The 12,905-nt window shown below is 42.0% G+C and overlaps 1 protein-coding gene across 4 annotated transcripts in view; it reads right to left on the reverse strand.

The window, feature by feature from the left end:
- The window catches only part of AOAH (acyloxyacyl hydrolase), a 181,530-nt gene that overhangs the window by 51,632 nt on the left and 116,993 nt on the right, over positions 1-12,905 (reverse strand). For all 4 annotated transcript variants that reach the window (XM_044919905.1, XM_021699288.1, XM_021699289.1 and 1 more), the window contains one exon: positions 9,199-9,281. In XM_044919905.1, the coding sequence (XP_044775840.1) occupies positions 9,199-9,281 (83 nt within the window). The remainder of the gene's footprint in view (positions 1-9,198; positions 9,282-12,905) is intronic.

Raw genomic sequence — 12,905 nt, forward strand, 5'->3', positions numbered from 1 at the left:
GGTAAGTGCAGATTCAAGAGGTACAGGATGGAAATCTTGACCTAACAGAAGAATGGAAAGCTCACACTCTTCACATTATGATCATTGTCAGGTGCTCTGCTTCAAACTGGATGAAATGCAGGGACCAAGGAGAAGCCAGAAAGGGCTGCAGAGATAAATCCTAAGAAATTGCTGCACTTGGATCAGAATGTCTCCATTGTTTAATGATTCTTGGAGACTGAAAGCCTTGAAAGTTTTAAAAGAGGGAATAAATCCCCCTAACTAAAAGGAGGGAAATGTGTCCCTCTATATGAAACGTGTCAGATTGAAATGTTTTTCTTCCAAAAGTTTCTACTATAATCGAACATTGTATCTTGGAGATACATTTGGTCCTTAGGAGAAATAACAAGTTTTGATACCTGCAGGCACATAGCCTATCTGAATTTATCTTTTAGATCAAGCATCTCAAAAATTGGTATTAAAATCGGGCTTTGTTGCTGTGAGCACAGTGGATCATGGCTCCCAAATAGAGATGTCATAGTTGTTTTGTTATAAATAATTTCTGTCACCTCCTCTCAACATTTTGGGTTGAGACCAAAAACTCGACCCAGGGGTTGGGTTCACTAAATACTTTCCTGAGGGCCTACTTCCACTTGGCAAGGTAACTTCTTTGCTTCTCTCCAGGACTCTGTGGCTTTTAAAAAATTGTCTGAAAATTTTCCTTTTCGCAATGATTTCCAGAAAGTTGCAATAATTTACAAAGATTGAAATAATTTACAAAAAGTTGCAAAGATAGAACAAAGGATTTGTACCTTCCCTTTACCCAAACTCCCTAAATGGGAACATCTCTCACAATCATAGTACTGTGATCAAAATCAGGGACTTTGCACTGGTACAAGCTATTGCCTCAACTCTAGACCAATTCAAATTTCACTGATTGTCCCACTAGTGGGTCAGCCCAAATCAGATCCAACACTTTCTGGGTCAGTCCAACTCAGGATCACATACTGCATTCAGTCTCATGTCAGTTTAGTCTCCTTTAGTCTGGACTAATGCCTCAGTGTTTTTTGACCTGGACCCTTTTGAAGGGTACTGAACAATTATTTTATAGAGGGCCCTTCGAATCTGAGTTTGTCTTATGTTTCCTCCTGATTAGATTCAGGCTATGCATTTTTGTCAAGAACATAATAGCAGATGCTCAATTAGCTAGTTGAAGGTAAAAAAATCTATTTTGTTGGAGACTAGAGATCATGAGGCAGGGTGGTGGTTGTAATGAAAATAGTAAGTTCTTGTATGTATCACTGAATTCAGCAAAGCCTGGATTAATACTCATTTATAGTTTGTTTTTTCATCCTTCTTTTACCTTTTTTCTTGCCTATCCCTTTCTGAGAGGACCACTTTTGATAAAGAGGGAAGGCCGGCACAGAATGCTGGGTCGGGGTATCTAATTCTGATCACCTACCTCTCCAGGGCAGGTGTTGGTTGTTCTAGACACTGAAGGTAGTAACGATGTAGTAAAGATGGTGGCTTCAGAGGCCAGACTCTGAAAGGGGGACAGCCTGGTGTGGTTGGGAGCAGGGCAGACATGCTGTGACACGGCTGGTATGATTCAGACCCAGGCTTGAGCTCTACCACTGACAAGCTGATGGACCATTAATCACCTAAGTTATTAAACCTACCCAAACCCCAGTGTCCTCACCTATAAAATAGGGTTGCTTTGTGGATTAAATGGAGATAGAATATGTAAAGTTCTCAGCATTGTGTCTGGGTGAGAGAAGGTACCTTTAATGAACTGAATATTTGTGTCCCTCGAAAATTCATGTTGAAAATCTAACCCCCGTTGTGAAGGTCTTTGGAGGTGGGGCCTTTGAGAGGAAATCAGGTCCAAAGAGTGGAGTTCTCATGAGCAGAACTGGTGCCCTTTCAGAAGAGGCGGAGAGCTAGTGTGCTTTCTTCCTGCCACGTCACAAGAGGAGACGACAAGAAGCCAGCAGTTTGCAAGCAGGGAGAGGGCTCTCACCCAGAACCCGGCCCTGCTGGTGTTCTCATCTCGGACTTCCAGCCTCTAACACTGTCAGAAACGAATTTCTGTTGTTTAGAAGCCACTCAGTCTGTGGGGTTTTTTGTTAAAGCAGTCTGAGCTAAGTCGGCAGGCAGTACTTATTATTAGCTGAAATCTATAAAAGTAATAATAGCACTAGCAACCTCACACAACTCTCCAGCTGCATCCACCCATCCAGCTAATGGACGCCCCCTGAGACTCGTGCCCTGACCTAGGTCCTGGACCGTATTCCCGGCTAGAATACATGATTAGCTGCCGAGGGCCTGAGAGGACATCAGTGTATTCTTTCTGGCTTTCTGGCTTGGAGTGAGGCCTGGTGTGGTGTTTCTGTGCCCCGGGCAAGCTCCTTTCTGGCACATCTCTTTAAGTCCAACAGCAGGATGGACAGCTCCCTCATGTCCACCCTTTTTAGAACATCTCCCAGAGACATCTTCTCTCCTCCTGCTTCTCAGCCAGGGCCTGGTCACCTTGCAGGAGCTCTTCCCCACTTTGGCACCTTCTGATTTGTTGTGCATTGAAGTCCTTGTTCTACTTTTCCTTGAACAGTTCCTGGTCCCTTAGACTTGGGAGGGGGGCCGAAGCCTCAAACGGCCACAGGGGTCAGGTAGCTAAACCCCTAGTTCACCTGAAGGGGAGGCCACTACTCAGCTCCAACCGACTCTCACCAGGCAGGAGTGTGGCTGTGTTGCCAGGGCTGCTGATTTTTGGAGAGAAATAAAAAATGGATTTTTATGTAAAAGCTCTCGAGTTTTAAATATCAGCAACAAATCAAATTAAAAACAAAACACTTAAACATGCAGTGAGCCTGAAGACTGAGGTCTGATTTAGAATTTCAGAGTCATAGAGCTGGATGAATGTTGAGATTATCTGCTTGAAGCCCTTTATTTTACACATAGGGAAACTGAGGCCCAGAATGGGGAGGCATTCACTGAGGCTCTGGAGCCAGCCAGGGCTTGAAGGTGGTCAAGCATGCATTAATGCTTAGTCTTTTTATCCTCTGTGCCCATTAGAGCGACTGGTGCTCAGAAATACCAGCAGAGACAACGAAGGCATGGAGATGAATTCAGGGCTCACCTCTCCCCAGACTTTTCACTGGAGAGCAACAGGAAAGAGCTGTACTGTGCTGCGGTACATGAATAAGGTGATTTTCTTGGCTGGTATCTCAGGGGCTTCATCTCAGAGCAGTGAAGTGTAGAAGCAACAGTTGAACAGCCATTCAGGAGGGAGCCCGGGGCTGAGCTCATAGCCGTCATAGATACGTTGTTCCCTGCTCTTCTCTTCCCCCCTCTCCCCTCCCTCGGCTTCTGCTCCAGGGCCCGCCTCCTCGATCTGCCCAAGAATCTCTTCCTTCACCCCTTTGCTCCCCCCCACCTCCTGCTTAGCCTTCCCAGCACGTTATCATGAATACAAATTTCATATGCTGCCCTGAATTTTGTCCCTTTTCTCTAGTTTCTCCAGTCTGCTAGATTCTCTCCCATTCTCCAGATGGTTTAATGCAAGCTTAAAGAAGGGGACCAGCAAGAAGTTCTTGGAGTGGGGGGCCATGGGGAGAAGTGGGGCTTCAGACTCCAGGGAGTTTGAGGCGGGGTTGGGTAGGTGAGCCTGGAACACATGCACTTTGGCCATGTGTTAACATCCTCCATGTTTCTTATCTATGCACTTCCCGCTAGTCCCCTGCTCTCACTCCTGGTGCGTGGGTGAGCGCCTGGGTGCACAGAGAGGGGTGGCCTCACACCATATGGGAGATTGGGCCTGGAGAAAAAAATTCCTGTAAGCACTTTTGACGTTCTGAAAACAAAACAACCCAAAAGAGGTGTTTACACTAAGGTTGCGCTACACCTGCAAAAACAAAATGAGGAAGGCTGCCAGGGAAAAGGACATTCCAAGCTAGTGAAGTCTCCTTTGGAGGCCCCTAACCCGTCGGTCAGAGCGCCCTCCCCTGCAGGCTGTGTGCTGCGGGCCATGGGGGGCTCAGGGGCTGCGATCTGATCTGCTTGCCTCTTAAAGCTGATGAGTCTTGTTTGTTTTAGAAGTGGGTGACTCATGAATTTTTATTTACTTAAAAAGACATATTGAATACCCCTTTAACATTTTTTCTTATACCCTTTATTTTAAAAATGAAGTGTAATCCTGCCAATGGTGGTTTCTGCCCACCATGGAAGTTGGCAAAGGATTACTGCGTATGCTTTTCTTCTCTTCAAAGGTTGAATGTAATTCCTGAAAGGCATTTGGGCTTAAAAGAAAGACTGTGTTGGGTTGACGAGTCCCTACTATGCGCAGCAGAGGCTGAGTATGCTGGTAGTACAAATAGGGGTCCCCCGGGGCTCGTGCTCACTGTCACGCTGGGAAGTCAGACTTGAAGCAAGAAACTCAGCTACAAGCCAAGTAAAGGGTGACAGCAGGGGCAGCAACAAAGGGCTTGTGGGATGGGGCAGGAGGTTGGCTCTGCTGGACATGTGAACAAGGGGCAATGAGGTCAGGCAAGGACAGTGAGGGCTGAATAAAAGCTAGCATTCACCAAGTCTTCACTGAGCATGAGGCCCTAAGGCCCAATCCTAAGGCCCCCCCCAAATGGACCATGCAGCATGGGTATGGGAGGTGGTTTCGGGGTCCGTGATTGTCTCACTGGACTCCCAGCTGGATACTGACTGGCATTCATACTTCTAGGTCTAGCCTCTGAGAGGGGATCATCTTCGAAACCCCTCCTCTGCTTCTCTTCTTGTAGCATGTTCTAGAACTCCCAGCTCAGCCAGTCAAGGCTTGATCTCCAGCCCCTCCCACCCCACAGCTTCTATCCCTTGCCCCACCCATCCTCAGGGTCCTCAGCTGCCCCACCCTCAGCTCTCACTCCCCTCCACCCCCATCCTGCCCTAGCCCTGCTTTCCTCCAGCCTTGCACGGGGAGCCTTAATCTGCCGCCCAGGCTGCACTCGGCTCCCATTCCCCAGGGCTCCCTCGCAGTCCACCCATTTCTCCTCTGGCCCTGGCCCCAACTCCCCTCAGTCAATCTCAGACCTGCTGTTTACCAGGCTCCATCATTTCCCACTCCTATCCTTAACCCAGCCTTCTCCTCCCAGAGGGAGCCCTCTTTCTCTGTCAGATTCTCTGGGTCCAGCTGGCTGCCCCTCACCCATTCCCATTACCTCCCTGCCCACTGCTGTCTCAAGGGGCCTGGAAACCCAACCCTAGGTGACCCCTCTTTCTGTCCTTGCACTCTGGGAATAACAGGCCTTCCCATCATGGATGTCTTTTAAATGTGTTTTTGTGTTTTCAAGTCTACTTATTTTTTTTTTAAAGGAACGCTTTACATTGAAACAGTGACTGATTTTTTTAAAATGCTGAGGAAATAATGGGACAGGTGGTAGGCGGAGCTAGCAATGATGACGGACATTGAGGAAACACTGCATTTTTCCCATTCAACCTATAATAGCCCTGGGAAGGTCAGGTATGGCCTGTTATTATCCCTACGGTGCAAAGTGGGCCCCGTCTAGGGTTTGTGATGAATTCTACAGTGTCATGTGATGTAGTTTAAACATTGGCTTTATTGAATGAGGGGCAAACTTACGAGGCAGGGTTTGCTCCTGGAACCCCATAATCAGACTGACTTTGGGTGCAGCCTTTCCTCTCAGCAAAATAGGGTGAAGGCGGCCCACTGGAGCTAGCTTGTTGTCTAGGCGACCCAGAATGACATCCCGGGTCACTTTTGGCAGTTTTGTTCATCGAACAATGACCCCCATTTTACAGATGCAGAGACAGGCCAGAGAAATTAAGTGATTTGTCCTAGTCACACACCCATTCCAGCGCCTAAATTCAAAACCAATCTACTAGTTTACATGGCAAAGAAAAGGAGAAGATTTTATGAAGTAACAAGAAGGGGAAACCTCTGTGGTCTGCTCTCTAGGCCTCGCTTTGCATCTGCAAGAAGTGAGGTGACATTGTGTGAGGACCCAGCCAACCACTAGGGGTTTTGACCATTTCCCCCTTCACTACATAGGCCCCTCCGCTTGGGGCCCTGGGGGCAAGTTGGAAGCTACAGGAGCTGCTGTGAACAATCTCCTTTGCTAATTGTAAAGATTTAGCAGGAACCTTGCTATGCCTAACCCCCATGGTGGAGAATTAATACCCAAATTAAAGATGACTTTGACATTTTACATTTTAAAATGCTCTACAATCACTGGCAATCACTGGACCAGTGGTTTACAGCAGAGGGACCGATAGACGTTTTCCAGATCTTGTATATAAACATCAAGATGAAAATAAGAGCTGTTTCTTTAATTCTCACTGTACAGTTTTTAAGAAAGTCTTTAATATTCTATTCAACTCTTTCTTCTCTTTCTCCTTTCTGTCTCTCTCCACCCGTCCCTCTCTCACTGGTTCTGAAACGTAAGTGTAGCCATAAATACGCAGGGCAGAGAAGGCTGACTTTTTCTATATCCCATAAACACCTTGGGGAGTAATTGAAATAACTTGGCACGGCTAGTCAGGTTACATGCTGCATAATATCAAAAGAAAACCCACAGTGAGGAAAAGCAACAGCAAATAGGAAGAAGGGCTGGAAATAAAACTAGAACATTAAATAATGAGTAATTATGAGAAACTAAAACAACAGCAACGACAATAATAAAAACCCTCTTAGAATTATAACCTTAGAAAAAGAGTCAAGAAGTATCTTCATAGAAGTTATACTAGATGAAGTATACATTCTAGGTATTTCTAAGAATTGCAAATTCAAAGAAAAGGAAGGAGCTCATTCCCTCCCCGCCCTTATACTCCAGCAGCACTTCGTTAGACATACGAAAGGCACAGGTTTTGATCTCATTCTGACATGCATGTTTTTTCATGATTAGGCTTCCCTCCCATCTCTTTTTTCCTGTTTTATCTCCACGATCTGAATTTTAAAGGAATGCTGTCAAGACAGCATACGACAAAAGGGAGAAATGTCTACTACAAATTGCACTTTGTACTTTTTTGGAGTATCTTCCTTTGGTCTTTTTGATTTTACAAAAGATCTCTGTATTTGTTGTGGGTAGAAAGTAATGTTGAGTTGACATGTCTGGGTCTCGTGAGGGAGCGAAATGCTGGTGTCCTAGGCACAGGGAGAAAGTAGCTTATAGCCTGTGTTTCCAGCAGAATCCTATTGCTTATTCTTGCCCTCACCTGACACCCTTGGCTATGGGATCTTGGGCAAGCCCTTCACTGTTCCTATACTCAGTTTCTTTCTAGGTTTTTTTTTTTTTTTTTTTTTTTAAGATTATTTCTATGTAAAAATGAAATCTTCAGAAAACAGAAAAGTAGAGAAAAAAAAGAAGTAATCACCCATAATTTATCCATCATGATTTTGGTGTATTTTCTGCAGATTTTATGTACATCTGATTTCTCCTTTTATTTTAAAAAACATAGTAGAAATTAAGCTGTACCATCCAACTTTATATCCTGAGTTTTCTTTTGGCAGTGTTTTGTCCTTCTAAATAAAAAAATATGGACTCTGAACCATCATTTTCTAGAGCTGCATGATATTCAACACAGGCATTTCTGTTCTTTGTTTTTTACAGTTACATTGACAGAGAGCATTTGACAGCACTGGGGCTGTTTGATTATCTCACTGAAGGAAAAGAGAAAGTGCAAGGGCTGCAGTTCACTTTACATCTATGATGATTCATAGCCAGGTTCAATTCTAACTTTCCACTACATTGTCCGATATGTTCATACGCAGAGAGGTGAGGCCAATCTCTTTCTGTAGATCACCTCAGATGACAGACCAGTGACTGGAGGAGTACCTTTGTTGGTGTCTGATTGTAGTAAGACAAACTGGCTACAAATTCTGGCCCTGCAATTTTCTGTGATCTTAGGCAAGTTTCTTGGTTTCTGTATGTCTCTGTTTTCTCAGCTGTAACAGTGTGGATATCATGATAATCCCTCAATTCCAAGAAATACACTTTAACACGTTTGATATGAGGTTGAATGCTGCAATCAATGTGTACGTTGTATATTCTTCCTTTTTCCTCCCTCCACACTCCCCAGACTTATTATAATGAGTGGTATCTTAGAACTGAAGAAATATAGTAATACTTGCCTTACAGTTTATTGAAAAACATCAGCTGAAACATTACACTTAAAGTATTTTTAGCACTTGATAAGAGAGCAATAAATAGCAGCTATTATTTTATTAGTAAGAAAACTTACATTGTTCTTAGAATAGTAGAACATTTATTCTGTATAGAATACTTATTATAAGACACACATTATTTGCAGATCATATATTCAGTTAAAACTTGAACTGCTTGGAAAATGCCTTAGCACTCTTGTTAATTAGAGATGGCATGGGGATAGCACATAGGTCTAACTTTATGTGCCAAGTCTAATCTGTTGATTATGATGTCAGATGTGCTGTGTTGTATGAATTGCTGAGGCAGAATCTGGGTGTAGCAGACAAGAGCGCCAAGGTTGATTAGCAATATCTTAGGGAGATATGGCATCACACACCCTAAGGGTCCGCCATCTCTGCATTATGGTGGCCCAAAACATTATCTGGTAATTCATTTGGCATTAGCCCAACATTGGTTTCTCAATCAGGAGTTTCACTGAAATCTTGTGGCAGTGGGCTGCCTCTGGGTCCAAGGTGGGAGCTGAGAACCACATAAGTAAGAAGCAAGCCCAGAGGACACTTATGTCCTGGGAAACATGGGAAGCTGATGGAGACCTGCAAGTCTCCACAACACTCTGAAAACGCATTCCTTTCCTTAACGGCTTTGGGGATTTCAGCCATAATCACTTAGCCATTTTTCTTAAAACTCCAAGCCTAGTAGAAATGTGGGAGACTTTGCAGAGCCTTTGCAATCACTTTGATTTTGCTTAGCCCTTGTTCTGCTAATGCTTGTTTAAGTCTTGCCTCCTGAGCTTTGAATGCCCTGCACCTTGGCCTTTCTAGAACCTGTGTGGGGGAGGATTGACCGCATCTTGTTCTTGTTCTCCTCTGCTGTGGGTAAGATGCTGTAATCCCAGGGCCCTTCTCTAGAAAGGGTCCTGGTGCTGGGAAAAGGAGACTATTCATTTTATTATGTGGCCCTTGTTATCTAACTCTCAGCTTTTGTGACTCTTATGAAACAAAATCAATCATTAAAAGCACACTGCTGAAGGCGTAAGTGTAAAGCTACATACCATTTCTTGAAATATTCTGGTAGTCTCTGTGATTGCAGTGGTTTCTTTTCCATAATCGAAGGTAAATAGAGTTTTCTTTAATTCTGAAACAAATATATATGGCATATGAGTATCAGGACACTCACATGATGATGTTCAAAAAACAGGATTTTGTTATGATTTTTCAAAATGGGTGGTTCACATGAACTCAGAAAAATCAAATTTCTGCAGACATGTTTTCTCTAAACTGTCAGTACACTACTGAGAGTTTTTACAAGAAGCAGTCCTATAAAATGGGTTACATCAATGTAGTAAGATTAAACTTTTTCTTTTTGTGAAGACCTCCAGAATCATCCCTTTATTTTATTTTTTTAAATTTCAGGCTTTGGTCATGCCCCCAAACCCCAATAATTATTTTATTAATAAAAAAACAAACCCAAGTATGCAGAATAAACTTTTCAAAGTTGAGTTTCTAAATCATCATTGAGTTCAGTTAATTGGTGGCTAAAAATGTGGTTTTGTTTAAACAACCCCATATGCAGAGTCAACCCTTTTTAAACTTTTTACCAAGAGCTGCTATAAGTTTCTTGAGCAATTGGTCCTCTTCAACAAATGTGTCTTTTTTTAATTTTTAATTTGATTAAGTTTCAAATTTTAATTCTAGTAGAGTTAATATATAGTGTTAATTAGTTTCAGGTATGCAATACAGTGATTTAATGATTCTATACATTGTTTAGTGCTTTTGAACCTGACCTTATACACTTTCTTCTTTTGGTTGTTACAAAGCTGTGGCAGACACTCTTGTTGACTTTCAGATCCATCTCCCCCCTTCATCTTAATAGAAGTTTTTGTAGGGCATAATGATGCCACATGATGACTGCTTTACCCAGCTTCCCTTGCAACTACAAGTGGCCACTTCACTCATTTCTGGGAAATGAGGTAGAAGTATCCAATTTCTGGGAATATTTCTTAGGAAACAATTGGCAAGTGACCCTTGCTCCTTCTTTATCCTTTCTCCATTTTTCTGCCCAGAATAGGCAAGCTGCCATCTTGGACAGTGGGGATAACTTCTATATTGGGAAGGCAGAGGGGTGAGTTGGAAGGACCTTGGATCCTTGAGAACCAGTGGAGTTGAGCTCCCATACCACAACTGGACTACACATCTCTGAAATTTTACGTGTGAGAGAGATAAACTCAAATATGATCTTATTTTAACCACCCATATGTGGAGTCTCTTTGCTATTTGTAGCTGAATCTAATACTAAATGGACACAGAGTTTAGAGACAAATTTGTGACCAGTATCAGGTTATAACTGCACATACTTTAAGTCATTTTCTTGGCTTCTGTTTGTCCCATCTTTGATTTTCTATCTTCTTTTGCCAAGCTTTAATTTACGTATAATTTAATGTTATGTTCTTTATGCTTTTATAGCCTTCTGTAAAATCCTTTTTGAAACAAGACCAGGTAAAGACTAATGAATAATAATTAAACTCAGAAGTATTTGATTACCCCTCAAATGTATTGTATCTTTTATTCATTATAATAACTTCGTATCTCACAATCTTACATAAATCACCATTTACTTGTGTTACATGAGTCTCATTTATTGTATTAGAGTGCTTTCCAACTGTCTCAGTGCTTCAGAAAGGTAAGCATGTATCAGGTTTAGGCACTGGGAATGCACTGAAAGTAGTCTTTTTGAAGTCTGAGAAAACTAATGATAATATTTTTTGATAGAAGAGCATGATGTCTGAGCAATATTTTAAGTATGGGATTTTTGCTTTGTGGTGGAGTTTTGAGGTGAATGACTTATTTTATTTTTAAAAATCAAACCTACCCATGCACATAGTTTAAAAGAGTCAAATTTGTATTACTTGAGTGATGTTTAACGAGCCCTATTATGTTCCAGACACTCTTCTAGGCACCTGGGTCATATTGGTAAATGAAGAAGACAAAGACCCCTGCCCCTGTATTGTTGACATTCCATTAGGGAAAAAACTAATAAGCATCTTGAACGAACAAATTAGAGAGGATGCTAGAAGGTGCTAAGTGCTATGAAAAAAAAAGGGAGGCAGGGGAAATAAGGTTAGAGTGGTTGGAGCAAGCCTCACTGAAAAGGTGAATGTGAACCAAGACAGTTGAAGTATTTATATCTATAAGGCTTGTAGTGATAAACAGTAATCCCGTACTACCTTCCTCTCCCCATTTCTCCATTCCCAGAGACAACTAATTTCAGCCTCAACTGACTGAGTCATTGGGCATTTTCTTTCTTATCTCTAAATAACATACCTTCAAGTCCACTTCTTTATTTGTAGTCTTTGGCATTATCTATTCCCTTCCCACCATCAAGAGGAGGATTTAGCTATTCACAAATGATCAATGATTGCTTTTTCTTCCCTTCCAAATTCTTTTATTTCCCTGAAGTTAATAGCAGCCTTTTGTTTCTTTGCTTATTTTTTTAAGTATTTATCATCAATTTACTCTCAAATCTTTTACAGTTGTTTGATCCCCTTTCAATATGCTCTATTAGAGAGTTTATTTATTTTGTCTTGTGGAAATTTCTCCTGAAATCTCTTGACCTGATTACTCTGGACTTGCTGCCCTCTCACCCTCATGCTCAGTAGATATCCTGGGAGCCCCTATCTTCATCATCCTGGGGATTCTCTTTACCTCTTCCTGACTTAGTAGATCTGTTTTCTAGAAGACCACATTTTAATTTTTTCTGATGGTGAATGTTTTTAAGTAACTTTTGTAGGATGTGGGGGAAGTAACTTATTTTTTTTTATCATTTGTATATCTAAAAATGTTTCTATTGTTTGATTTGGTGAGGTATAAGGTAGGCCCAGAAACACAGCTTACATCATAAGTATAAACATAAATATGGTTAATAAGACTTGTTGGGGAAAAACTTCAAGTAGAGAAGTAATAGTGTTCACTTGGTCCCTGAACTTTCATTATCTTATAGAAAGATGTTTTAGACAGGGCATAGCTAGACTAGACACACCTAGGACACCCTACATATTCTTAGGGAAAGAGCGGTCTGGTGTTTATAAGTCACCATGTAACAATAACAGATTTATGGTATAGGCAATTATTTTGTTAAATAGGAGGCATCCCGAACATGATGAATCAGCTTCTTGCTAAGCAATCAAGGAAGAAGGAAATAAGCCTCCAGGACCATCAGGGTTTGTCTTTCATTGGCTGGTGTGGTAGATTAGAGATGACCTCGATATCTTCGACACCCCTACCCTTAAATTTTGGCTGTTATGTGACTTTTTGACCAGTAGGGTATGGTAGAAGTGATTCTGTGCCAGTTATGGTCTGGTTTTTAAGATACTTGGCAACTTTGGTCTATTGAAGCCCTGATCCACTATGTAAGAAGCCTGACTATCCAGTTGGAGATACCATGAAAAAGACCCTACAATGGAAGTAGCCATAATGTCCTTCAGTAGGTGAATGGGTAAACAAAACTGTGGTGTATCCATACAATGGACTATTATTCAGCAGTAAAAAGAAGAGAGCTATCAAATCATGAAAAGACATAGAGGAACCTTAAATGCATATTGCTGAGTGAAAGAAGCCAATATGAACAGGCTATATTCTGTATGTTTCGAACTATATGACACTCTGGAAAAGGCAAAACCATGGAAACTGTAAAAAATTAGTGGTTTCCAAGGATTTGGGGAGAGAGAGGAGGGATTAATAAGTGGAGCACAGGGTTTTTTTT

The sequence above is a fragment of the Neomonachus schauinslandi genome, chromosome 12, assembly GCF_002201575.2.
Source record: "Neomonachus schauinslandi chromosome 12, ASM220157v2, whole genome shotgun sequence".
In the NCBI taxonomy this organism is placed as follows: Eukaryota; Metazoa; Chordata; class Mammalia; order Carnivora; family Phocidae; genus Neomonachus; species Neomonachus schauinslandi.